At 43.6% G+C, this 26,214-nt stretch overlaps 3 protein-coding genes across 5 annotated transcripts; 1 reads left to right on the forward strand and 2 right to left on the reverse strand.

Moving 5' to 3' along the window:
• The first annotated feature begins 271 nt into the window (after positions 1-271).
• LOC135584754 (plastid division protein PDV1-like) lies at positions 272-3,087 on the forward strand. The gene is made up of 2 exons (XM_065170233.1): positions 272-759; positions 2,251-3,087. Exons 1-2 carry the CDS (start codon positions 433-435, stop codon positions 2,773-2,775), a joined length of 852 nt encoding a protein of 283 aa, XP_065026305.1. The 5' UTR covers positions 272-432; the 3' UTR covers positions 2,776-3,087.
• An 8,304-nt stretch (positions 3,088-11,391) lies between these two features.
• LOC103968907 (pathogenesis-related genes transcriptional activator PTI6) lies at positions 11,392-13,455 on the reverse strand. Of its 3 annotated transcripts, none has more exons than XM_018819050.2 (3): positions 13,107-13,455; positions 12,912-12,974; positions 11,392-12,758 (listed from the first exon to the last, which is right to left on the reverse strand). In XM_018819050.2, exon 3 carries the CDS (start codon positions 12,716-12,718, stop codon positions 11,660-11,662), a length of 1,059 nt encoding a protein of 352 aa, XP_018674595.2. In that variant the 5' UTR covers positions 12,719-12,758; positions 12,912-12,974; positions 13,107-13,455; the 3' UTR covers positions 11,392-11,659. The 3 variants fall into 3 exon arrangements, with proteins under 3 accessions (XP_018674595.2, XP_065027288.1, XP_009380534.2); XM_065171216.1 differs by having other exon boundaries at positions 12,912-12,978; XM_009382259.3 differs by lacking the exon at positions 12,912-12,974.
• A 7,321-nt stretch (positions 13,456-20,776) lies between these two features.
• Positions 20,777-24,440, reverse strand: LOC135651168 (probable inactive receptor kinase At4g23740). Its single transcript, XM_065171038.1, has 3 exons — positions 24,284-24,440; positions 22,504-24,133; positions 20,777-21,647 (listed from the first exon to the last, which is right to left on the reverse strand). Exons 2-3 carry the CDS (start codon positions 23,759-23,761, stop codon positions 20,986-20,988), a joined length of 1,920 nt encoding a protein of 639 aa, XP_065027110.1. The 5' UTR covers positions 23,762-24,133; positions 24,284-24,440; the 3' UTR covers positions 20,777-20,985.
• Positions 24,441-26,214: the final 1,774 nt, after the last annotated feature.

Genomic DNA, 26,214 nt, shown 5'->3' on the forward strand with positions numbered 1-26,214 from the left:
CGGGTGTTTCGTCGATTGGCCCTCGCACGTAAAGGGCTCCCTCACCACACGATCAAGGCGGGTTACCCCCAGCCGAGACGGGGAACACGCAGATCCCTTGACATGGACCAGGGCCCACCTCTGGGACCGACCACTCTCCTCCAATTTTGTGCTGTAAAGATATGTTCCCTATTCTGAAACGAGAGGGGATGTACGTCTTGTCAAAAGGAAACCACCGCATCATGGTCCACGCAAGCGGGGAATCAACCATTTGCCAAGAAAAGGACGGCCTAGATCACGTCGTCCACGTTGTGGTTAGCACCTTAACTAACTACTTTAGATCGTTTTCTCTCTCAGTCTGCTCCCTTCGGAAGCACCCCGAGAAAGCGGTGGGGGGACGGAAACGGGGATTCCAACCCTAACCCTAGCCCTTCCTCCGCCTTCTCCTCCTCGATGAGATGGGAGATGGAGATGGAGGAGGTGGAGGCGGTGCTGGAGAGGATCTGGGACCTCCATGACAAGATCAGCGACGCCATCCACGCCATCTCCCGCGCCCATTTCCTCAGCTCCGTCAAGGGTCTCCGCAGCGGACGACAGCCTCCGGTGGCGGCGCCTGCGGCGGCGAAAGGCGGCGGGGAAGGAGGTGAGGGCAAGGGTGGGTTTGTCTTCGTGAAGGATTTCAGGGTGGAGGAGGACGGCGCGGCGATGGCGGAGGCCAGGAGCCTCAACGACATCCGCTCCGCGCTGGAGAACCTCGAGGACCAGCTCGAGTTCTTCCATGTGAGTTCCGCTACCTTGGCGATTGAATTCTGTCTTTTCCCCTTTCTTCTTTGTCGATCCAATTGATATTGTCGATGAAACCAAATAAGTCAGATCATTTATCCTTAAACAATATGATCGATAACATATGGTATGATTTTAATCGATTTATATATGCGGGAAGTTTGTGCTTTTTCAAATTTTTTTCTCATTTGGGTTTCGGAAGGCTGGATAAAATTGTGCTTTTTTGCAGCAAATGTTCCCTCAAGAATGTTCACTAAAACAAGATTATTCTTTTATACTTCTGGATTGTAGGATTTTGTTTAATGTTTATTTTTTCTTCGAATCAGTTCCGTCCATGTTGTTTCTGACTTGTTAAAAATTACTCCTTTTTTTTTTTGCTTCTCTGTGTATCAACCATCTAAGTTTTTGCAGGGAAACCCTTCTTTGCACTTTAAACTTCTATCTAATGTTTTTTTCCCTTCTTTTTTTTTCTGGTGATACATTATCAGCTATTTTTATGGATAAAGGAGAGTTTTGATTGGCTAGACTGGTCTAGGGGCATCTCAATTGTCACCACAGTTTTAATGGGATGTCAAGTTCAATAATCAAAGAAGGTAGTTCTGGTGTCCCATTGAGCTTCCTCTTCAAATGAACTCTGATAGCATAAATCCTGAACGACTCTTCAAACTTGTTAGTCAACAAAGGAAAAGAAACTTTAAACAGTGTTAGAAGAAATTGCTTAAAGGTCTTGGATTTGAGGTGCTTCACTTGGAGATGAGTCATGTTTATATCGGCAAAAGCTGCCACTTCTGCATTGTGCAGAACTTTTCTAAAGGTTGTGGTAGCTTGCTCTATTCTAAGTGTACATGGTCTGATTTTTTGGTGTCTTGAACAACTGCAGAGCTTTTCCATTGTCCCATATTTTAGACTTAACGAATATGTCTGGGTTGCTCCTTGTTTGTATCAGTTTGAACAACAGAACACGGGAGATATTTCTACTTGTGAAATTAGGTTGTATACTTCTCCTTTTTGTCAATTTTGTTTTTGGTTCTGTATCTGGGTTAAATGATCTGTTGATTATTCTTTAAGCCACTTGGTTTGATTTGCAGCAGATGTCACACATATTCATATATATGTGAAGCAGCAATAATAAATGTCATAAAACAGCGGAAAGAAACTTAATTTTGGTTTGCTAGACCCTAGTCGGTTCCTTTTTCTAATGAATCTACTATAGGCAATCACAATTAAATTTCAGGTGTCTTTACATATTTAATAAGTGACTACAGGGGCTTGTTGACTTGTTGTTATCAATGCATGAGCAGAGCATGTCAGCCTTAAAACAATCTGCAGGATTCGGTGATCGTACATGAACATCTTTGATTGACTAATATTTGTAGTTTTTTTAATCTCGTTAGCTTTTCCACTTGACCTTACATTTACATCTTAAGGGTCGCCTTTTATGATATGATTGTGCTAAATAACAGTTTGGCAAGCATGTTTGATCTACAGACTGTGCAATCACAACAGCGAGCTGAACGAGATGCTGCTATAGCGCGGTTGGAACAAAGTCGTATCATTCTAGCCATGAGGTTGGCTGAGCATCGGGGAAAGAAGTACAAAGTCATCGAAGAAGCTTTAGCATTTGTTGGTGATGTGCACAACATGGGCCATTTTGTCATGCCAGAGACCCTCTATGAGAATGAGATGACGAGGAGTCGGTCAGGTAAGAATCTGGAAGACCATGAGAGCAAAGGGCCTAGTATGTTGATGCAAATGTTCATATCAAGCTTCGCCGTGGCCAAAAGGTCATTCGGATTGGTGGGCGTCCAAGGGATTTTAGGGAATGCCGCGATGTTCGCTGTAAGTATGCTTGCTCTTGTGCATCTCAATCAAGTTGCTTTTAAGGGTGAAACTGCACCCGCACGAGATCAGACGTTCTACAGGAGGAGAAATGAAGATAGATTCTCTCGGATGGATAATTCTTCACATAGTGGCCAATTGAAGCGACTTGATGTTCTGTCGGCTAGAGGATAAGATCGAGACATTGATCCCAGAGTAATGCCTGTACATTTTGCTTGCAGTCATTAGGAAGGTGAATTTTCCCAAAAAAATTTTGTCACTTCATAATATGCTTTATTGTTTTTTTATTAAATATTTTTCCCTGGTAATTTTCGGAGAGTCATGTATATGGTTGTATAACCTGTTTGTTCATAGATAAAGACAGTCTTGAGTCTGATTATTTTCCCTCTTCAGGACATGCACTAGAGCTAAGAGTCATGTATTGTGAACTATAATTGCTATGGATGCATGGGGTTAAACTCCAACCACGAAGAAGATATTTCTGCGTGTTTCGTGTTTGATTCCCTTTTGGGGTTACTGCAGGCCCTTGTGTTGCCTAAAATTCCGAGAGAAAAAGTTAGAACCCTCCCCCTGAGAGTTATCTTGCAATGGAATGGTGTTTGGCTCGTTCGCAAGTCATGTTCAGGTACCTCAAGGATGAAGGCAGCCAACCAAGGAGAGTCCATATATTTAGTTCAATGGGTCCCCATGTGATGTGATTTGAGGGAATAAAGGTGCCGCCTATGGCTCTTTTTGGTTGGGGCAAACGACAAGATGTGCCCCATCATCATGATGTGATGTAAGTGCGCGTCATTGCCCCTCAGTCGATGATGAAATCAAAAGAGATCATATCTTTTGATGGTGATCACTCAATCAGCCCAAGTATACTGTCCACTATAGTTGGTGCCTTTATTCTTGCCGTGTGTTAGATTGCTGCAGAACTTCACATAACGGGGAGAGAGAGAGAGAGAGAGAGAGAGAGAGAGAGATGCTACTGTGCTGTGCAATTATGCATCGTACAAAGCAATTCAAGTCGAAAGCATTTGCATATATGGGTTTTTTTTTGAAAAAAAAAAAGAATAGAAAAACCTTTAATTAGCTAACCAGTTTGCAAACAAAACAAAAGGTCACAAAGCAGCAGTAGATGCCTCCCACACAGCAGCAACATTGGCCAAGTTGTGCACAAAGACAAAAAGGCACATGAACTCAACTTAAGACAGACTTAACAGTTCACAACTTCATATCATCAACAATAAGCTCGCATCTGTCCATTCCTTCCTCGTGGGAAAATTCTATGCCCACACAACCACAAAATGAGCCATCATTGTCTACAGAGAACCCCTCCCAACTTTCAACATTTCTAACTACATGCACTCTTATCGGAGTCCGCTCAGTCTTCTTGTTAATAATCCTCCGCCAGATAGATTCACTGTTGACCTGACGATTGCGAAACTGCACAGAGGCATCTAATGTGAGCAGCGGTTCGAGGTGATGAAGTCTTTTCCTTCTCTAACCATGCCCCATTTTGCCTGTTTTGAAAAAAAAGATGAAAGGAGTCCCCCAAATGAGCCTGAACCCTGTACTCAAATAAAACATGAGAGATCGAATCTGACAATAGCTGACACCTAGGACATGAATTAGTTTGACAATGCCGAAAATTAGAAAGGTAGTGATGTTATTTTGATATTGTCGATGGAGAACCGATACGGTTTGGTTCGATCTTGAAAGTGCAAACTCGTTCAAGGACCCGTGGGGGTTTACGTGAGAGCGATATAAGAGCGATCTCTTAGATTATTAAGTTAATAAAGAAGAGAAAAATAATCTCGCTACCTCTTTTGAACATTGGAGGCTGGCTTTTATACCCAAGCGGTCGATGGCATGAGGCCAGTGGCTGGTTGAAGTGCCATGGGATTCATTAATATCAACGGTTACCGAATGTATTGACTTATGGGTAGCGTGAGAGAAGGATGACAATGAGGGTGCCATTTGCTAGGGTCGGGGCCTATTTGGGAAAAGCAAGAATGGCCCCCTATGTCGAGCGTCCGAAAAGAGAGGAAAGGGAATCTAGGCCACGCCACTTGGAATTAATGTCTTTTGCTGTTAGGCATGTGGGCTTTCTTGAAATTGTGGTTTGGCAGGGTGTGCTAGGTTACTTACGACAGATGATTCAAGGAAGGGGAAAAGAGGGATGAGCTTTATTATCGTAGATTAATGCATCTTGTAGTGGGCTCGTGCAACCCCAACAGAGATTCAGTTGGGCAAGGGCTAATGGATCGTACTCCTACTGATTGCTATAAGGGAAGGGCATATGCTTTTTGACCATGTCATTGCCTAGATGGTAGTTTCTGATCGGGTTTAGTAGTTTCACGCTAGTGTTGTTACTTTCTGTATCAAGTACGAAGAAGTAGGAAGGCTATGTCAAAATAATTTCTTAAGAAATACTTTAATTTTTGATTGGATGTGTAGATTCCACATCATCCTTCGGCCTGACCAACTTCTTTTTGTGATTTTCTATGATATGCACTACTCGAAGAGACAATATCGTTTGTAGTGAAAGACCAAATTCAAGAATCCTCGTTAAGGTAACTAGAAATATAAATACCAAGAATACGATGTATCAATAATAAGTGAAAATACTTTAGTAGTAAATTATGTTTCTATGAAGAATTTTTAATAAAATCAGTAATTATTTTAAAATGCTATAGAAATCCAATGTTTACTTATGTAGGCTAAAAAAAAATAGGAATGTTACGGTCCTCTCAAATCCTTGTACTAAATCTTTTACCTATCAATTTCCTAAAACCCTTCCTCAACTTGTGAAGAGCTGAAGTGATTCTTTTCCATCCCTAGAAGGTTTCAGTTTATTGATTATGTTTTCAAGTTCAAGTAATTCGTGCTCAGTATTTAAAACTTTAACTCATAGGTTGTCTATCCTATTTAAGAGAGGTGTGAGTCTTCTAACATAAATGAAATTTTTTGAAATCTTAATGTCATAAATTCTAAGGCCCCCTATACTCTTTGTGTTCAATGATTGTGTACCAACTAATGAGGCTAAAACCTTTGGACGAATAAGAATTTGCCCTAAGTGAAAACACTTTAGTAGTAAATTATGTTTCTAAGAAGGATTTTTAATAAAATCAGTAACTATTTCAAAATGCTATAGAAATTTGTTTGTTAGGGTCGAACCTGGTTAGTACGATCTCAAGATGCTATTTGTTTGTTAGGGCAAATTCTATGTCGTCTCAAGGTGCATCTTAGTCTCGTCGAGGTGTATGTGAAAAATAATCTTGTTGTCTCCTTTGAGCGTTAGAGGTTGGCTTTTATACCGAAGCTGTCGATGGCATGAGGTCGGTGGCTGATTGGAGTGCCCCTTACATCGTCTTGGGATTCATTAATGTCGACGACTAACGAGCATACTGACTTATGGGTGGCGTCAGGGAAGGACGATAACGGGGGTACCATTTGCTAGGGCTGGAGCCTATTTGAGATAAGCAAGAATGGCCCCCAATGTCGAGCGTCCGAAAAGAGAGGGAAGGAAAACTGGGCCACGCCACTTGGAATTAATATCTTTTGCTGCTAAGCATGCGAACCTTCTTGAAATTGTGGTTTTGTAGGGTGTGTCAGGTTACTTACAACAGATGATCCCAGGAAGGGGAAAAGAGGGATGAGATTTATTATCGTAGATTAATGCATCCTATAGTGGACTTGTGCAACCCTAACAGAGATTCAGTTGGGCAGGGGCTAGTGGATCGTACTCCTACTGATGGCTACAAGGGAAGGGCATATGCTCTTTTAACCATGTCATTGCCTAAATAACAGTTCCTGATCGGGTTTGGTAGTGTCATTGCCTAAATACTTGACATAGCCTTCTACTCTATTCATGAGAGGTGTGAATCTTCTAATACAAATGGAATCTTTTGAAATCCTGATTTCTTAGAATTCCAAGGCCCCTTATATCTTATTTTCAATGATTGTGTATCATTCTTAATATCTAGAAAATCATATACTCTGATAAGGCATATTTTGGTCCCCAGATGAGTTATCACCGATGTCACACACCACATCCCAATCAGTGTTAGAATCCGACACCGCACGTCATCAGAACCCCGAGACACATGTCAAGTCAGATTCCGTACCGAGATACTATGCGATACGACTATCCCGAGGGCTCAGGACGGTGTCGTCACGCCGCTCAAGCATCCCCCAAGAAGCCAGCTAGTCAGAAAAGTCATCCCATCCTATAAAGGTTAGCAGCCACATCGAACCGAGGCACAACCAATCCTCGCACAATAGTATATAAACCCCTGGCTGACGCCCGGTCAGGGGAGAAAAAAGAACTCGATATAAAAATACTCTATTGGCTTGCTCGTCGAAGGGGCCAAAGTCGAGAAACACTCGACGAAGGCCATTTCGCAGGAAGGGGGATACCCCCGAGCGACGAGCGTCTCGACCCAAGAAATACCTTCCATCGCACAAGGGAGAGCAGTGAGCCGACCCGGATCCCGACTAACGCCGACCAACATTCCTTCCCGAGGGTGTGGCCACCTCATCATCCTACTCACTCCGCAAGAAACTCTCGACATCGACCTGCCGACCTAACCGTGCTAACTCATCAGCCATAATATTTTTATTCACTAACACACCCTGTACAAGAATAATGCATATTTAGCTCTGTTCATAGGTTGGTATGGATGAGTATAGATCAAGAAGTTCTATAATAGAAGCGTGAGATTTCATATTGGTTCTAAAAGCAATTAGGATATTATTGAAAAAAAAAATCAGGTGTGACACCGTAGACCATCTAAAACTGAAAGGTGTGATAAGCTTCTGCTGCTGAATAAAATATTTTAAAAGATTAAAGAAAAGTTATTGAACCATGCCAAATAAGTAGGGAGAGATAGGATCACGATGCCCCTATCACATTTTCCTTACATGTGAATCTAGAGGAGATCATACAACACATAATCTAATCCACAAACAAGCATGAAAAAGATATTTTTATAAGAACTTCCTTAATGGCCGATCAAATAACATAATCGTAGGCCTTAGATATATCAAGTTTTGAAAGGATTTACAGATTCTTGCCCTCGCTCTTGGTCATACTGTGAGTAAGCTCACTAGTAATGATAATATTATCATGTATGCTACGGTCGAGAACGCTGATTGATTTTAATATATTAGTGAATTAAGAAAAGGTTTCATTCTATTGGCCAATACTTTCACTAAAATCTTATAAAGGATATTATACAAAACTATAGATCTATAGTTCTAAATCTTAAAATAATTGACCCTCTTGTCAAGAGCTGGTTTTTCTTAAGGCTAGTATAGTGGTGAGCCAAGTTATTGGCATGACTATCTAAAAGGGTGTGTCTCTCCATAGTGTGAATCATATAAATAAGATGGATCATTTTCGGATAATTTTATAAAAGCATTTGGATTTAGTTTAAACCATCAAAAATTTGTTATGCAATATTTGTAATTAGTTGTATTCAACCGTCAATAAAGACTTGTTCACCTAAGCCTTTTCGAGAGTTGGATTTATTGGGAGTTATTTATAATCATTCTAGATAGTGATAACGTCATTTAGTTCCACATTGGTTGAGGAGTATAGGAACCAAGGGCTTATAAGTAAGCAAGGCCACCCTTATCCTTAGATACATTTTTTGAGCTCATATGTTTCGAAAGGACAAAACCATACAGGTACGTCTATCGTCCGAACAATTTCTCGCGAGCCTACTTACCTGATCACATCAATGGTCGACCGACCAAATTATCCCTTATCAGATAAGTTACCCCCACCCTTTGTTTTTCAATGCAAGAGAGCCTCTCTCAAACAATTTAGCTTTTATAAAATCATAAGCATTTGGTCACAAATAGTTAAGTCATAGACCTTTTTTTTTTTTTTTTTTTTGATCAAATCAAAACTATGTTGATGTTGAGACCGGTGAGGTTGAAATCTAAAACCTTCTAGGCTAGTTAAAATCTTAGTATTGTGCTTAAAATCAATGAGAGGGTTGTGATCTGATTCAATGTTAGGAAGATGAGAGACAAATTAGTGCATGTATAAGCAAAGTCATGGTGAATTAACCACAGCACAAATGCATGAAGAACCCACACGATTGTTACTCCAAGTAAAAGTAAAAGAAATCCATAAAAACTAAGATCAGATACCTTATTTCTAGTTATAAAATCCCAAAATGTAAAAATTGATTTGCTTAACGTAAAAAGTCGGTAGACAGCCTTTTCATTCATATTGTAAATAATATTATAATCTTTACATATACATCATGGAATGTCATTACATTTTAAACTCACAACTTAAGCCCATAAAAAATTACGTAAATGCAATAAATTAGATTGCATAAAGATACTGTGAACACGATGCCTTTGTCGGGGTCCGATGGCTTGTGGGAGTAGGAAAAAAGAGAACCTCATCCGTCGATGAAATAGAGCCATAGCCAAAGACGAGCATCGAGAAAGCAAAGGGCGTTGGATGTGACTTCAAAGAGGAAGGTGGAGACAACAAAAAGAGACCCATTTCCCCATTCTTATTATGGATTTTATCATACTTAGGTTGAGTATGAAAATATACTACTCTATTAGGATTTTTTTTTTCTGGCTAAAATCTAAAATGTTAGATCTCCATAATATTTTTTTATAACCTAGAAACATGTTTCTTAACACATGACAACAAAAATATATTGATATCTTGGTCGGATAGTTAGTGTGATGCTCCTACTTGATTTTGTTCTTATTGTAAGATTGATTTAATTGGTAAAAATTTTAATTATTTATTAAAAAAATTGGTTAATATATATTTGAATTGTTTTTATAATTTTTCCAATTAAATTGATAAAAAAAGGGGGGTTTTCCAATTGTGAGTAATGCAATGTAAAAGATCTTTGATCAGTGCATCATCGCATGTGATGTAGCGAGAAGCTCAACTTTTGTTATGTCCTTTGACTTAAAACCCTCGAGTAAGCTTGGACTTTTTGGTTGAAGTGGCCATTGAACGTTGGGTAAGAAAAACCTTGGATTTTGTCTTTGTTAATTAGAGAAAGGCCATGTCGAATGTGATTTCCTTGTACTAATTGTCAATCTAATCGATTCAAAAACCAATCGAATCCAAGTCGTATGAGTTATGTGAGTGATGTAGGAATTACATTAGGTAGACTAAGAAATCCACTACATGGGGGATGATGGTAGGGTACAACAACCTCCATGAATAGTGCCAAAGATTTCAGCGTGAGATGGGGATGGCATTCGTATCCCCGTTCACGGGACAATGTGGGCAGGTGAGACCCTTTTGTTCTGCCTCCTCATCTCCTTCCTCACCAATCCTTCCACCCACAAAGCAACAACAACCTCCACTTTGTGAAATATGGAGGTGTGTGTTTCTGCAGGGTGTGTTTGAGAAAGAGAGAGAGAGAGAGAGAGAGCAGCAACAAAGGAAGGCCTGCATTGTACAGTAGAGAGCCTTCTACAGTGCTGATCATATATAACCCCTTGAAACAAAATGGATGCAGGGGGGGAAGGGGGACGGGAAGGTGATGACAAACCCAAGAAAGGAAAGATTAGGACATTTGACTGTAGACTGTGCTGCTCTTGTTAGCCATGAGGAAGTCAAGGGAAGGAATCCTACAGATGTCGGGGGTGGCGTATCACAAACAGCAGCCGACTTGGTTTCCTCTTCCATTGGCCACACAAGCATACAAAACTCGCCTTCTTATCTGTGTTGTGACCTCCAACTCAACATTATTAATGTCCCAGATAGATTCCTTTTGGTAGATCTATGATCAAGGACAGTCCACATAGCAATCAAGAACAACATTTGGTGCCACTCCTTTGATTGAGTGACACTAAATAGATCACTGAAACAAGCATCCAAAACTTGCCTTGGAAGTACTTTCAGCAATTCCGAGCTGTCTGGAGCAGACAACTCCATCCACGAGGACTATGCTCGTATCATTCAGCAGCAGCAGCAAGCATGGCTACTCCTTTTGGGAACAAATGAACAGTTTCATCTTCACCCAATGCGTACAAAGGATTCGGAGTTGGAGATTACGCCACAGAAACCATTGTCTCCTGATCCCGAACCAACACAAATGTACTGTTCTTGGTAGGAAGAAGTGAGACGGTCACATGCCCCGTGCTTCTCACTCTCAGAATGGCGTAATCTCATGATCAGTTTGCCACGAAAAGACTCGCACAAAGAAGCATCAAGTCCCTGACAGGGGAAGAAGGCCAGCATCCTCCATCTCTCACACACAGTCATAGAAGCAGGTAGGTGGTGGACAATGGAAACCAACCACCATAGCTGGTCTCATCCTCCTCGTCTCTTCCATGTCAACGTCAAATTCCACAGCGTAATCGTGAGGAACGCGTCACGAAACATGCATGGACCTCATAGAAAACTCGATGCCTTTCCATGCATCGACTAGACTCTACACTTCGTCTTCCTCTCGCATTTCTTCTTTCGATTAGATCACGATGGAGCAACAACTTGTTCCCTACAGAAGACATGATGACCGTCTGCTGTTCTGCGGGTAGATTTTAGAAGCCGAAGGAAGATCCCATGATCATGTGATTATGCGTGCATGATTTAGTCCACGACTCCGACCACGTTGGGTCGGTCTTGTGTGTTATCCGAACCGCTCCACCGGGCGGCCGAGCCCAGCGGGCGGAAGTCACAGCGTAAAGGGGCCACGAGCGATACCCGTCAAACACCGCCACGCGTTCGACATTGAGATGCCAAAATGTACAGCATCCACTACGAGACACATCCACGCGTTCAAGACCGATAGGCTCAAATTTCTTCCGGATTCTTATTGTTATATACTAATTAAAAGAGAGAGGAAAAAGTTACCTGAGCCGTTCCGTCGCCGTTAATAGACGGAGATATTTTTCGAGCGTCATTGCCACATACGAGAAAAAAAAAAAAAAAAGCTAATAAATACGACACTGAGGGAGGTTTCGAAAAAACGAAAAGAAAAACAAGCGGAATTTGTTTCCCTCCGCAGCACCAAAATCGGCCGAGGAATCGGCGTCCGGCGACGGAAACGTCACTAAAGACTCGTGCTCAGATGGCGGGCAGGGGTTCGATCGGGAATAGGTCGCCGATGCCATCGAAAAAATCGTCCACCCCTTGCCACGTCGACGTTGGGCCGAGGTCGACGTCGAGCCCCGAGCCGTTAAGGACGGCGTCGCTCAACTCCTCGGCCAGGAAGCCGATGGGGGCGGAGTCGTCGTCGTCGAACACCCCGAAGCCGAGTAAGTCGTCGAAGAGCACTTCGTCCTTCTCCAAGGGCAGGAACCCGCCGGGCTCCAGCGAAGAGCCGGCCGCCACGTCCTTCTCGTCGCCCACTGTACCTGGCTGTTTCGGCTTCTCCGCCTGGTCGCCGGGCTTGGAGGAGGAAGAGCAGGAGAAGCCGTGGAGGACGGATGTCGGGGAGGAGAGGTTGTGCGACTCCTCGGCGGAGTCGTACCCGCCGGAGACGGAGGGGAGGTTGTTCTCCGAGAGGTTCTTCTTCGGCGGTTGTAGTGGCGGAGGGGGGTGGGTGACGGTCGCGGCGTCCGCCGGGGGACGAGCGAAGTTGGTGGTGGCATCGGGTCCTCGGAGCTTAATGGCGGCCGAGTCGTAGACCTTGGCCGCCTCCTCGGCGGTGTTGTACGTACCGAGCCACACCCGGACGCGTCGCCAGGGGTCCCGAATCTCCGCCGCGTACTTCCCCCACGGCCGCCGCCTGACGCCGCGGAACCTCTGGACGCTCCCATCACCGCCTGTTGCCACAACAGGGCCGGCCTTCCGCTTCTTCCCGGCGCCGCCCCCCTTCGCGGCCTTGCTCTTCCCGGCCTCCCCAACGGCATGGGGTCCGCCGCGTGCGGACCGGGCCTCGAACCGGACCTCCTGGATGTACCGCCGGACGCGGCGGCGGGAGTGGCAGCACTCGCCCTCATCGCCGGAGGAGTCGGTGGCGTCGTAGTCGTCGCAGAAGATGCGCACCGTGCGCGACAGCGGCGCGGCGACGGGGACGTCACTCGGGCGGCGCTTCGGCTGCTGCGAGAAGGGCTTCGGCGTCACGACGATGTGCTCCGTCCGCTTTATCGGCACCAGAAACGTAGTATCCATCAGATTCATTCCACGACTCTAATCTGCTCGCATTTGCTCTCCTCCTCCCCTGCTTCCAACAACACAAACAAGAGGCCAACCATAAAAATATAATCTTTCCCATCTCAAAAGCTCCAACGAAAAGCCGAACCAAAAAGCACAAACGGCAGACCGCAAAAGAACGCATCCCTTCCCATTCACACCCTCACCAATGTATACATACATATATAAGAGCGCAAAAGTCGTCATTTCCTCCGATGAACGAAGCATCCACCAAAACTGTGACCTTCCTACGATAAACACACCACCAAATCTTCATGGATTCAGAATCCCAGGAGACTTCAAAAGAGGAAAGAAGAGAGATTCCAAGGAAAAGACAGAGCTCGAGAGGGAGAACAGAGGACGGAGTCAAACTTACCAAGGCGAAACTCCACCAAGCGAGCACAGGGTACTTAAATCCCCGAGGCACAAGAGCTAGGACAGGCTTCTGGTTTTGGGAAACCCCAACCCTCCGTATCACACCGACAGCAGACCACCACCATCAACATCAGCGCGTAAACGAGACAGAAAAGAAGAGAGCAGCAGCACAAGAAGGTAGAAAAGTCAGAAGAAGAGTCGCACCCACGGAGAGATAAGCCGAATGGAGATGCATTGGTGGTGCTTTGGACTGTGGGAGGAGGAAGAAGAGCACCGGGACTCGCAGTTTTATAGGATCCTCAACAGCCGAAATCGGAAACACGGCACCCGAGTCGAGACTCCCCTTCTCCTCCTTCTCTCATTTCTAATTTCTTCTCTAAATATCTCCATAATTATTTCTATTAAACCTGAAAATTAAGACCCACAAACCCCCCCCCCAAGCTGTCAGACGAAAACTGGGTCCTGACACGTGGTCCAATAGGAGACCTACTCGGTTGCTGACTCAGACCGTCCCACACGTGGGTTGGGTGACGGTGGGGTAAGTCTAATTACCGTCAAATCCTCCTCGGGTTAAGCGACGACCGGGTGGCGTTTGACCGAGGCCAATCCCAGCGTTAGCTGTATATTACCAGCAATCGAGTTTAAATACCCTCCCAAATTACGTCGGACTTCATGAAGTGCATGCACTGCCTCTCCCTCTTTTTTACCCTTCCTCTTTTGTGGTTTAGTGGCCAGTGATGTTGTCGTCGTCGTCATTTGTGTCGTCCAAATTTACAGCGAGACACACTGAAGACCATCACCAACATGTGAAGCGAAGCCTAAAAATAATTACCACAGCTGTTGTTGGACGAGCAGAGCCACCACATATATTTTGTAACCAAAAAAGCTTACACCTCTCCACGCTGCACTGCGCACTCCACTGCACCACCGCACAGTTTAATGTTTTACTGCAGCGTCGTGTTCCGCACCCGACTTTTTTACCACGCCCAGTGTGTGTCTGCTGGTCCTCGCCCTTCTTTCCCTCCCCTCTCTCTCATCACCGCCTCGCTTCGCCGGGAAAGGGGTAGTTGGGTCACTTCGCCGAGTATTTGTACACGCAATTAAAAGGAGAGGAAGAAAAGGGCGACATCACATGGGAAGCGAAGAGAAAAGAAGCTTTTAAGGGGGAGGGGTGCGTGTCACGCGTTGGTGGCTCTCACCGGAAGACGTGCCGGCGGTGATTGGACCGCATGCGGACGAGCTGCTCCCCTCCGCCTGCTGGGCGTCCGTCCAGGTGACGCCCCCCGAGTGGCCTCGGAAGCGGATCTCCGCCGTCCGATACGAGGTTTCTGCCCCTCCCCTCGGATCACGGCCGTCTGAGCTCTGCTTGGGGCGGACTCGTCGAACGCGAACCCACAACTCCGCCGTGTTTGGATCACATGCAGCAGCGACTTGCACCGCCTTCGTGTCAGCCCTCGTTCATGTCCTGCGATACACGTTAAATGCGTCGCAAGAGAGTAGGAATGGCAGTGCTGCAGTGGTGCGCCGTGGACTTGCTCCTGTTTCGTCCACCACGGGCGTGGACTCGTCTTCCATCCTCATCCTTTGAGTGAGGCGAAAGCAAACATTCCCTCCCTCTCTCTCGCTCTCTCTTTCTCCATTTCTTTGAGTCTTCTCACTTGAGATCACGTACGCACGCATGCAACACGCCTGAACTGATGAATGAGAGTTAAAAGAACATTAAATCGATCAAAATAAGTGTTCTTAATTGCTTTAGTGTCAACCTTCATTGACGATAACTACGAGTCGCCAACAGGGAGTAGTAGAAAGCTAATGAGTTCAAGCTCAAACCAACGTCGCTAAAGTGGTTGTCGAGGGAGGATTTGGCTTCTCGTTCAGTACAAAGGAGATCCTTCACTTGTTCCGATGGATGTCACCTCAAAGATCTCAAGCACGGGCGACGTGTCTAAGTTAACCAATCCAATTCCTTTGCTGTGCAAAACATGCCAAAGACATTACTTATCATTGTCTTCTAATAATCCGCCACTCTATCTGGTATCAGGATGATGATGCGATCCTCACCCCAATGTCGTATGGCCCTCACTTTAATGTCACGTTACTATATGCATCAATGTTATTCTTTAGCCATCACAACTACATCCATAACCATGCATATTATCCGAATTCGGAACATTACTCTATGTTTTATAACATGATACTATAACATAATGATCCTAAGATCTCACTATAAGTCTCAATACATTCGATCCTGAAAGAAAGACTTGACACTCGATCAAGATCTCACCATCAAAACTAACTTGAATATTGGAGGGACAATGTCGAACATACTCTTAATATAATTTTGTAAAAATTTAATATCTTATGATTAGAGAGGATTTGATAATTCCGAATACAAATCAAAGATGGAATAGAATTTTAGTTGACTCCGAATGAATATCCGACAACCAGATTTTACATAAACACCACAAAAAAATCATACTTCTTAATTTTATAGGTCTTCTCCATTAGTCATCTCTCAAAAGGTCAAGAAATATATATTATTATTAAGCCACGTAGCATGAATGAGGCATTATTAGTAGCTTTTGCCGATCAAGTTGGTCAATCACAGCCATCCAATCCGATCTCTACAATGATAATCTTTTCTCGTCATCAAAATTCTTCCTCTACTTCTTATCTTCTACCTCAGATGACTAAAACAGGTGTCCTACCTTGTGAGAAGGTAGATGACAAAACAACCTAACCCCTACCATAAAATAAGCCACACATTAATTTATACTAGGAGGCAAACGATTCTTTATTAAGCTTCATAACGGATTATGGACTTGCGAAAAATGCTTAGGGATACTCAATAATCAAACAATTAATAAGAAAAAGATCTATATCATCTCGAATCTAGTAAAATATGTAAGGTGTTCACTGAACTTCCAAGTCACAAGGACTAGTAAAACCTTCTCTCGAGATTTCAATTCTCGGGAAGGCAAGATGTAGAGTAGATGGATAAATCACACCGTAGGAGGAGCAAGGAAAGAGGCCGGTGGAGTAGATAAAGCCAATGTGAGCAATCCAAGGAAGAGAAAGGAAATGGAGGGTGCATAAAATGGAACATAATGGACAGATTCATTTGGGAAAGATCACCAAGTTCGACAAGAAGGGGTACTTAATTCATCCTTTATCATTATTATTATTAATATGATTTTTTTTTTCTTATATATAAGAGGAAAAACAATACTCTGAGCTCCGTGCAAGTCCCAAAGTATCGTCATGAAGAAAAATAAAATATCTATTTTTTTTCCCTTAATATGATCATTACATTCATGTATAAGCATAAACATTCAAATAGAATACCTAAGGACTAGACTTGATGACAGTAAAATTATTCTCTTGTGATTAAAAAATAAACACATGACGAGAAAGAAAACATTGTGTCAATGGTGCAACAACAGCTCCATCATACATTAGTCTCCTTGTCCAGCGTCGATTTGATTATTAGGGTATCCTCGACCATCATGGAAGGTGCACAGAGTTCCTCTCCGACCACGCATTATAAAGACCACCTCGCATACTTAATATTCATTCACATCAGTTCAAACCGATGAACGAGAAAGAGACCCATCACTCCTTATCAATAGCCATGGGTTTCTCTAAATTCTCAAATAGAAATTGTCATGCAATGGCGAGTGGGAGTCGCGTCTTCCCGGTTGTAGATTCTGAGAACAAAACAGTCAGCTGCCATTAATGCTGATTGATGATCTCAAGAAACGAACGCAGTCATGTTCGTACTCGTCTTTTTGTTATGCGCATAATGATCGATGCGATTAATACTACCTACAGAATGCATTGCAAGCCACTCAGTACGTAGCCATTTACAACGTTACGTATAATGAATCGAAGTACGATACGCGTGGAAGTCACCGGAAATTAATGGCACCCAAGTCGCATGGGTGATGACGAAGTGAGGGAGGGGGGGTGGGGGGGGCGATTAATTAGGGCTCACGTGGTAGTCGACACGGATTCGAGTTCCATTGCGTGGCTCGAGCGTGTGATGCCTCGATCGTCGGCCCCACCGCCCGACATGTATTGATGCCGACGCATGTTTGTTTATGTTAGAAAAACAACGGCATACGCTCATCTCACGTCTTTTAATTTTGGCACACACCTCTCTCTCTCTCTCTCTCTCTCTCTCTCTCTCTCTCGCATTTATGTGTGTCGTGAACGCCAACATATTTTACAGGTGAAACGAAGCCGTCATCCAATTAGATCTGCGCCGTCCGTTTTGCTTCGATTCTTCTCTCTCCATTAATTTCTTTGAATTACATTTTTATTGATACTATTTTATTATATGAGCGAAGTTTTCTTTTCATTAGCCTAATATTGTTCGAATTTATTTCATCATTTTTGGGATTTTAGAATTTCTGATGCGTACCATGCTACGAGATCACCGGTGCAAGTTCTCTCGAGTATGTTCCGCTAATGAAGCTCGAGAAAAGGGACTCCGGCCTTTCAGTGTTGGGATGGACGAGACGATCGAAGCCACCGGAGTCAAAACTAATTGTCCTATTGTGATAGGTCAACCGTGTGTTCTATCGTGACTACTGGGCTTTCTTTAACGAGCAAAGGCAGAAGAACAAGAGAGCCAAGTGAAGGCCACAAATGGACATGTAACGGAGAAGGCGGGCAACTGTCGGCGGCCTTCCGGCGCCGGTCACGCACCCTCTCTTCTCCCCCGTGACGACCACGTGATGGAATCTCCACGTAAACGATCCCACCAACGACTCAAGACAAGAGAAGATAGAGAAGTAAATCTTGAACGAGCTGTAATAAGACCCATGCAAAGGCATGCACACGTTCTCTTATTATTATTATTATATAATTTATTTTCTTACTATTAACATCTGCAGACGGGTATTCATTGTTGCAGCTCCTCTGAACTCCAAGAGGACTGCTCACCAACGTGCTGCACACCACCTCTCCATTCTTTCCCTGGTCAAAGCTTCCCCAAAAGCGAGAAGATGAAAGCAGCATCGCACATCAATGGCCGAATCAGACTCCACTCACTGAGATCATTTGGGTGGGGGAGAGGTGCATGTATGCAACTTTGCTGCTCTTGTCTTCGACTCAGGACAAACACCACAAGTGAACTGATCTCTTTCTTCCACGAAGTGCATGCTGCACCACACCTGGTTTCCAGGGTTTAGGTCGTCCACTCATGTGCTCATACCCTCCCTTTCATGAATTGCAACCCTTGTTGCATATTAAAATGCTTCATTATAGCCAGGCCTTTATATATCATGTATCACACCTAAAGAGACCTCTCCCACTGATTCTAACTTACCTATAGCTTGTGTTGAAAGCTTAGTCTTAATCTACCTGAGGAACAGATAGTTTCGAGCATATATAAGACCTTCAAACACACACACGTATGTATATAGGATTGTTTTGGTGCATGACATTTGCATCAGTTGTCTGCACTATTGGCTGCTTCAAGTTCTACATGCGTGCAAAGTATACATTAATTGGATGCATAATGAATATCCCATTTCTCTTGCAGAGTTGTTCTTTCATGAGGAACGAGTAATGTCACATTGCATTTGTCTTAGTTTGAAGTCATCTCACTGACCACCAGAATGTTAGATTATGTCTTGTCATCAGTATGTGGAGCTATCGGTGAGTTTGCTCTTAAGGAGATCGTGGCAGTGAATGGTCGAAACAAATGTTTACCTTTGACCATAATATAAGTTCGCAGCAGTGCAATAATTGCACCCGAAACCTATCCCCAAGGCGTTGAAACACCGAAGGTTAAGCTTCAATAAATGGCAGGGTCGACATGTGGAGTTCTGCACATGCCTCTCTCTCTCTCTCTCTCTCTCTCTCTCTCTCTCTCTCTCTCTCTCATGCTGTGTATAAACAATAAGTGTAGTCAGGTCTATTGAGGAACGGAAACACCACTCCGAGAGATGGAATGATGAAGCTTCCAAAGGTTAATAGCACCTCTTGCCCTTCACCAAAGAACACAAAGGAGTATCTTATGAGAAATTTTTCCCTCTTCTCAATGATTCCCAGAGTCATGATCCGTTCCTTTGCAGGAACCAGCCACAACGAATGCACAAACTTACATTTCTCGATCAAGATTTCTTTGGGGTAATCTCGAGCTCAAGCCATAATACAATGGCTTGCATCGGTCTGCTTCTTCAACCATTGAAGCCTGAAGACACTGAAGAACATGGGCCAACAAGAGTCAACGAAGAATAAGTTTGCAGCTCAATCTGGCTTAATGGGTTAAGAGACCACACAAGACTAATAAAAATTAAGAACCAAAGCATAGAACATCTGCAGATGAGCTAAAAGTCAACCCTACAACTCACTGCACCACACAACCTTAATCCTCATGTTTCGATGCTAATGAAACAGGGGAGATCGTAATTAACTAGCATTACACACAGATTGTGGAGCACCACGACACGATTTCACTCTAAGAAATCAGGGGAATTAGTTAGTCGATCACTAAGCTAAAAGATTAGAGTATTAGCGATTACAAGTCAAACTCTTGATAATTCCCTCCTTGTGAGATTGACTTCAGCATAATGTTTTTTACTTCGTCAAAGCTACATAGGTGATTAAATTATTGCATCATGATCTTTCCAACCACATCAGATGGAGCACAAAACAAATCTTTCCTATATATGCATCAATTGATCTATAGTCGAGTGGTCTAACTTCTATATTTAATCATCTTGTCGTGATTGATGATATGATGGTAGGAATCGATGAACAAGTAGTCATAATGTAATCTCCCCTCCTATCTAAAAAGCTTGCGACTAATAAACATCGAAATGTAATGATAACTTGATGAGTCTGAATCATCAATCCGAAGCCACTGGTTCTAAATGACCGAAAGTTCGAATGTCCAATGTTAGGACTTGATGAGCCTAAACCACTGATTCTGATTCGAAATTCTCACTATGACCAATTGAATTCTTCTCCAACACCAGAGAGATCATATCTAAGACCATGGAGCACATATGGAGGAGTTCCCAATGCATATGTTACGAGGATGATCTGTGCTTCTGCATGTATCAGTAATTAAACACCTTCACATCCTCACTCTCGATAGGCTTGACAACTTCATGCAATCATGTCAACAGTTTGAGGCCTTGATTAACCTGGAGAAAGTTCCGATTCAAGTGCCTCTAGTGAGGATGAACCAAACCCAGAATGTAGTGGTAAACATCAACTCATGGGGCCTTCTTTGTTATCCATCACCTACACAGTAGCCATTGCAGATTAAACATCATTTTCCAAAGTGCTGAAACCCTACTACACCCCTTAAACCAGAATTGAAGGAAAGAAAAATGAAAAGAAGCTAAGTAATCTAGACATTGCTCGATCGAATAACATCAGCTGCCACCAGTTTTATTTCTTCCTCACGAAAAGAGACTACCACAGAATCCTGTACCAATTCTGAAGTTCACTAAGGAGATACGCCAGAGCCGAACAGCATTTACTTTAATCATCCTCTCTGATCTATGAACATATTTTATGCCAATCGTGACCGACAGATGGATATTTTGATCATACAAGGCCATTCAGACTTGATAATAGTTCGAGTTTCTCCAGCAACCAATACAGTGTTTGTACTTCCTGCAACCAAATAGATAAGGAAACAAACACCCATGCCAAACTACTAATTTGCCTCATTCAGGTCACACAGTATTCTGACCTACAACATCTGCGGTAATTTTATCCTAAAACAGGTGAAACATGGTGGACAAGCCCAAAGAATCTGAACAGGATAATGCTACAACAATGAACCACACTAACAAGAAGCATCGTGCGGGAAGCTAAAAAGTACACGACGGGCTTAGCGTAAAGAAAGCTTAGCTTCACTGGGGAGTTGATATGGCTTGTGTATCCTGTACTGGTGTAGATGTTGATCCCTCTGATCTGCCTTCTGTTGAAGGCAGGTTACCGCTATCAAACCTCCTCATTCCTTCAATCATTCTCACCACCTCTGGCATCTTAGGCCTCCGGTCTGGCATTCTCACTACACAGCTCATTGCAATTTGAAGCATCTCCACCATCTCCTCTTCGATATTAGGATATCTCATCAGCTCCACGTCAAACACCTCCGCAGTCCACTCTTCGCGGACAACAGAATGAACCCAGCGGACTAGGTGGATGACCTCATCACCACCTCCCACTATCTGAATGGGGGATTTCCCTGTGAGCAGCTCGAGCAGTAGAACACCAAAACTGTAGGCATCAGAAGCTTGTGATGCTTTCCTTGTATCGACCACCTCGGGTGCACGGTAACCTGCTGAGCGAGACACCGGTGGAACCATTGGGTTGATGATGGATGGTAAACCCAGGTCAGAGACACAACCATATTGCTGGTTGTTGAGAAAAACATTGGACGATTTGATGTTCCCATGGACAAGCTTCCCATTGTTCTCGATGTGAATGCGTGCAATTCCTCTTGCAGCTCCAAGCGCTATCTTAAGCCTAGTTTCCCAGTCTAGAGGTGTCCTGTCCTGCCCTCTTTTCCCTGCAATGTAAAATAATGATATTATCGCATAAAAACACCACGATTAGACATCGTTCGTTGTAAAAAACCAACACAAGTGTATATTTTGAAGCTCATTATAATTAAAATATAAAGCTGACTGCAATGAAGAAAAAAAATTTGACATGAGCTCCTTCACAAGTTTTGCATAATGAAGAATAATATTTAAGAGAAACCAAAATTTCAGACTAAAAGCGATGGTTGAAGTCTTGTCGGTTGATGTTTTAAAAGATTCAATGGTCCACTTCTACGATCGCTCCAAATAGAAACCACGTAATGCATACACTAAGTTGGGAATTTGATCCAAATAACAATGGACCTTCATAGGTGAGATAAACTGAAAATAAAAGAAATCAGTTTAGAAACCATCTTAGAAAAGCAGATCATAACATTTTGGACTTTGAAGACCATAACATTATCCTAAGTCATGGAAAAAGCAGTGCACGAAGTGTATGTAGCACCTCCGGAATGCTCACGTCTAGCTTGTCCTCAACAACTAAAGCAGAATACGATTACTATAAAACCCAAAACGATGTAGAAAACGAATAAATTTATAATTAAGTGGATCAAAAAACAACTTAAATTTGATTACAGAACTTAGTGCCCGAGGGCAAGCCTTCACAATGGACTACCTTAAGACGAAAAGGATAAAAGATCAGGTAGTTGACTATTATCTGACTAAACCAAGGAAGACTGACAACCATTCAAGCTAAAAACACTACGTAAACTTAGAAATGATGCAAACTCTGAAGTCTAAGGATCCATAAACTCATAGCAGACAATTCAAAGAAACAGGTATAGCAACTTAGTAATGTATATAAGGTGAAGAGCGATATACCATGTAACAGGGAAGAGAGACTCCCCTGGGTGTAATAGTCATACACCATCAGCTTCTCATCCTTGGAGTAGTAATACGCCCTCAGCTCCGCCACATTCTCGTGCTTGATCCTCCCTACCACCTCCATCTGCTGCTCAAACTCTTTTTTCCCGACACCGGCCTCCTTCAGCCGCTTCACCACCACCGTGGTAGCATCCTCCAACACGGCTTTGTATGCAGTCCCAAATGTTCCCTTCCCCAAGACCTCAGCAGACGCCCTCAGCAAATCCTCCAAGTCAAAATCAAAGGTACAGCCCTCGAAGAACACAAGCCGGTTGTTCATGCCCTGGTTTCTACTGACAGACTTCTCCGGCGACAGGTCCCCCTTTGATGCTTTTCCTGAGACAAAATTCTCTTCTTTCCCCCTTGAGCAGCAAAGATAGAGAAATAACGCAAGCATCACAAACAGCAGAGCACATCCGCCAACTATAATTCCGAGGATTGCTGATTCACTCAACTTCCTCATGGTTATCGAGCTCGAAACCGGTGAAGGAGAAGGAGCAGGCAGTGGCGTCGGTGCGGGCAGTGATGCTGGAGTCAGAGGGTATACTGGCGACAAATCATTGCCCGAAAATGACGAATTTGGAAATCCTTGGATGGATTTGGGAATTGTGCCGTTCAGGTGGTTACCGGAGAGGTTAAGAAATAGAAGGTTTGGGAGATCAAGATCTGGAATTTGGCCAGAGAAGGAGTTGTTAGAGAGGTTCAGAGCAGTGAGATGAGTTAGATTGGAGATGGAAGCCGGGATGCTCCCGTTAAAGTCATTGAAGGAGAGGTCGAGGACGGTGAGGTTCTGCCACCTCGAGAAATCCGACGGCAGGGGACCGGAGAATCTGTTGAGCTGCAGGTGGAGGCCGGTGAGAGCGGTGAGGTTGGCGAAGTCTGCCGGGAAGGGGCCAGAGAGGATGTTGGCCCGGAGGCTCAGGATCCGAAGAGCGGAGAGGCGGCTGAGGGTGTTGGGCGGGACAGGACCCCTGAACCCGATACCCGGGAGGCGGACAGCGACGACGCGAGAGCCGTCGGCGCTGCAGGTGATGCCGGTCCAGAGGCCGCAGACGGCGGTGGCTCGGCTCCAATTGAGGCCGCGTCCGTGGGGGGCCGCGGCCAGGAAGTCGAGCAACGCTTGCTTGTCCTTCGCCAGGCTGCCGGCGCCGACTCCCGCGGAAGAAATCGCCAACCAGAGGGCAGAAATCGCCAACAACACTCGATTCAGACTCATTTCTTGCCGTAGATTCAGAAATCCACTCGACAGCACGACAAGAATCTCAAAACTTTGGCATTTTCCTCTTCAAGAACCCAACTTTGCCACTAAAGAAGCGCACAACATACAAAAGAAGCAAGCTTTAACTGTTCGACACAGTGTTTGACTCGAAGAACTTCAATCGGAGTGGAAGATCTGAGAATAAGGCAGGGGAGGGAAAGGAGAGGACGCGACGACCGTTAACAAACAGGGAAGAGACGAGAGGAGAGGAGAAGGCGTGGCGGAGACGGAAGGTGCCAAGTGCGTCTGCCTGGATTTTGCTTAAACGAAGGGCGTCCGAAGCGCTCGCCCACCGCGGCAGGTACCGAATGCAATCATTTCCTCACTCAACTGCAAGGCAGAAACGAAGGCAGAGAGGAGGACGCGAGCGTTAATGCCATTATTTCTCATAAAAGACGGGCCAAAGAAGAAATTTTGACGAGTCGCCGCCATGTGAGAGCAGAGCGAAACGCGGCAGAGAGAGGGGGAAGTGGGGCAAACCTCGGGGAAATTTCTCTGGAGATCCGCCATTGCCCTGCACAAGAAGAAGCAGAAGCAAATGGGAAGCCATCGGCTCTTCGTTCCTTTATCGACGTTACTATGGCGGTAAAGAAATAGACGGAAGGCGGAAGGAAACGCGGACCACTGCCGGGACGTCTCAGTTTAACATCTCTCTGTGGAGTCACGAGGGCAGGTAAACCGCTGAGTAACCATAGAAGGGTACAAGAAAAAGTTGCTTTATTTCGGAATTCATATTACCTTTTTATTTATATACATTTAATTAAAATCAATATCCGTTCTTCATGATTAACATCACTAAATCAAACATTAATATATATATATATGCTAATATTTATAGAAATCTTTGGATAGTCATTTCCAAAATGATCGCATGAGAAGAAGGAAGAGGAATAAAATTGTTATTTCATATATATATATATACATATATATATATATATATATATATATATATATATATATATATATATGTAATTAGAGAAGAGAAGGGAAATAAAATGAGGGTAAATTGATGGTCAGCTGATACTTAGGGTTCTTGAGATGGCGGTCTTTTAGGGTGTTTGGGATTTGAACATAGTTCAAAAAAAAGAAAGAAAAAAGGAAGAAAAAGCTGAGGAAAAAGAGAGGATGGAGGTGACTTTTGGCAGTGCAGGCTGTCCCATTTCTGAGCTTTCTTCTTCCGTCTCATGTATCAGAGAGATAGAGAGAGAGAGAGATGAGAGAAGCAGAAGAAGAACAAAAAGAAAAGGGGAGAGAGAGATAGAACGATGGTCCCCCAAACAGCATGCGGAGATCAGGAAATGAACACAGGAACACTGTTCCCTTATCATCACATACACTTGCCAGTACTTGATGTTCATGGTGATCCTGTCAGGTTAGTGTTGGTTTATCTTATCCTGTAAAATCCAGAGAATAAATGTTAACCAACGATTCGGTAATGATATGAGTTGATGCTATGGATTCTCTTTTATCTTCGTTAAAGATTATAAATATATTACATCTTTTCCGAATAGTTTAAGGTTTAGGGTTTAGGTTCATTCACCTATCAAGCAAAAACCGATTTGTACGAGAGGTATAATGCTGAAACTTATTGATAATCGTCACAAAAAATCATCATTATTTTATCGACTCGATATATAAATCAATATATTATTTTAATGTAATTATTTTTTATTCTCTTATAAAATTAAAAATCAATCGATGTTTTATTAAATTATTATATATTTGACTTTCGACATTCTAGTCAGTCAATACGTATTATATATGCTACATGTAATCCAATGATAACTCAATGACGTGATGTTCATTCACCTTTACCCACCATAGTCTTTTCCTATTTAGCTCAATAGGTTTCGATATCATTTATCATGATATTTTAAAGTCCAAATTCTTTTTATAAATAAGTCAAAATTAATAGATTGAAAATTTGGGATGTTCGACTGAAACGTTGCATGATATCATCGACGTCCGGTTTCCATCTCCGGTGATCGGAAACAGAGGATCGGTCGGTGTGCCTCACAAACCAAAACAGTAGAACACACCGCTACACCCACAACGTGCGTCGTTTCCTTGCCTCTCTCTCCTGTCTTCGTTCCCAACATCTGCCTCCCGCTGTCACTGTACAACCGATAACACCATTGCCTCTTAGGGGCCACTTCCACGCACGCATAAGCCATGCTCTGCTCGTGAGCCCAGTCTCACGAGGACAACAGAGACCTTAATGCAGACAAGCTGGCATGGTGGCCTTGTTGCAGTCTCGGTAGGTTGGCTTGTGTGGTTGTCCATTGAGCCGAGATTGACTCAAACGGAGAGGGGATTGGAAAATGGGGGGCTTCAGCTTTCCCCTCACGCACTCACACACAACCACACACACACACACTCTCTCTCTCTTTCTCTTCTGCTGCGCATCATGG

The sequence above is a fragment of the Musa acuminata genome, chromosome BXJ3-10 (genome assembly GCF_036884655.1).
Source record: "Musa acuminata AAA Group cultivar baxijiao chromosome BXJ3-10, Cavendish_Baxijiao_AAA, whole genome shotgun sequence".
NCBI lineage: Eukaryota > Viridiplantae > Streptophyta > Magnoliopsida > Zingiberales > Musaceae > Musa > Musa acuminata.

Bases quoted from the DNA above. Each gene is read 5' to 3' on its own strand.
- LOC135584754 (XM_065170233.1), top strand. From the start codon at position 433: ATGAGATGGGAGATGGAGATGGAGGAGGTGGAGGCGGTGCTGGAGAGG. The intron at 760-2,250 runs GTGAGTTCCGCT...TTTGATCTACAG, and splicing joins ACCAGCTCGAGTTCTTCCAT to ACTGTGCAATCACAACAGCG.
- LOC103968907 (XM_009382259.3), bottom strand. From the start codon at position 12,718: ATGAATCTGATGGATACTACGTTTCTGGTGCCGATAAAGCGGACGGAG.
- LOC135651168 (XM_065171038.1), bottom strand. From the start codon at position 23,761: ATGAGTCTGAATCGAGTGTTGTTGGCGATTTCTGCCCTCTGGTTGGCG. The intron at 21,648-22,503 runs GTATATCGCTCT...TTTACATTGCAG, and splicing joins TCTCTCTTCCCTGTTACATG to GGAAAAGAGGGCAGGACAGG.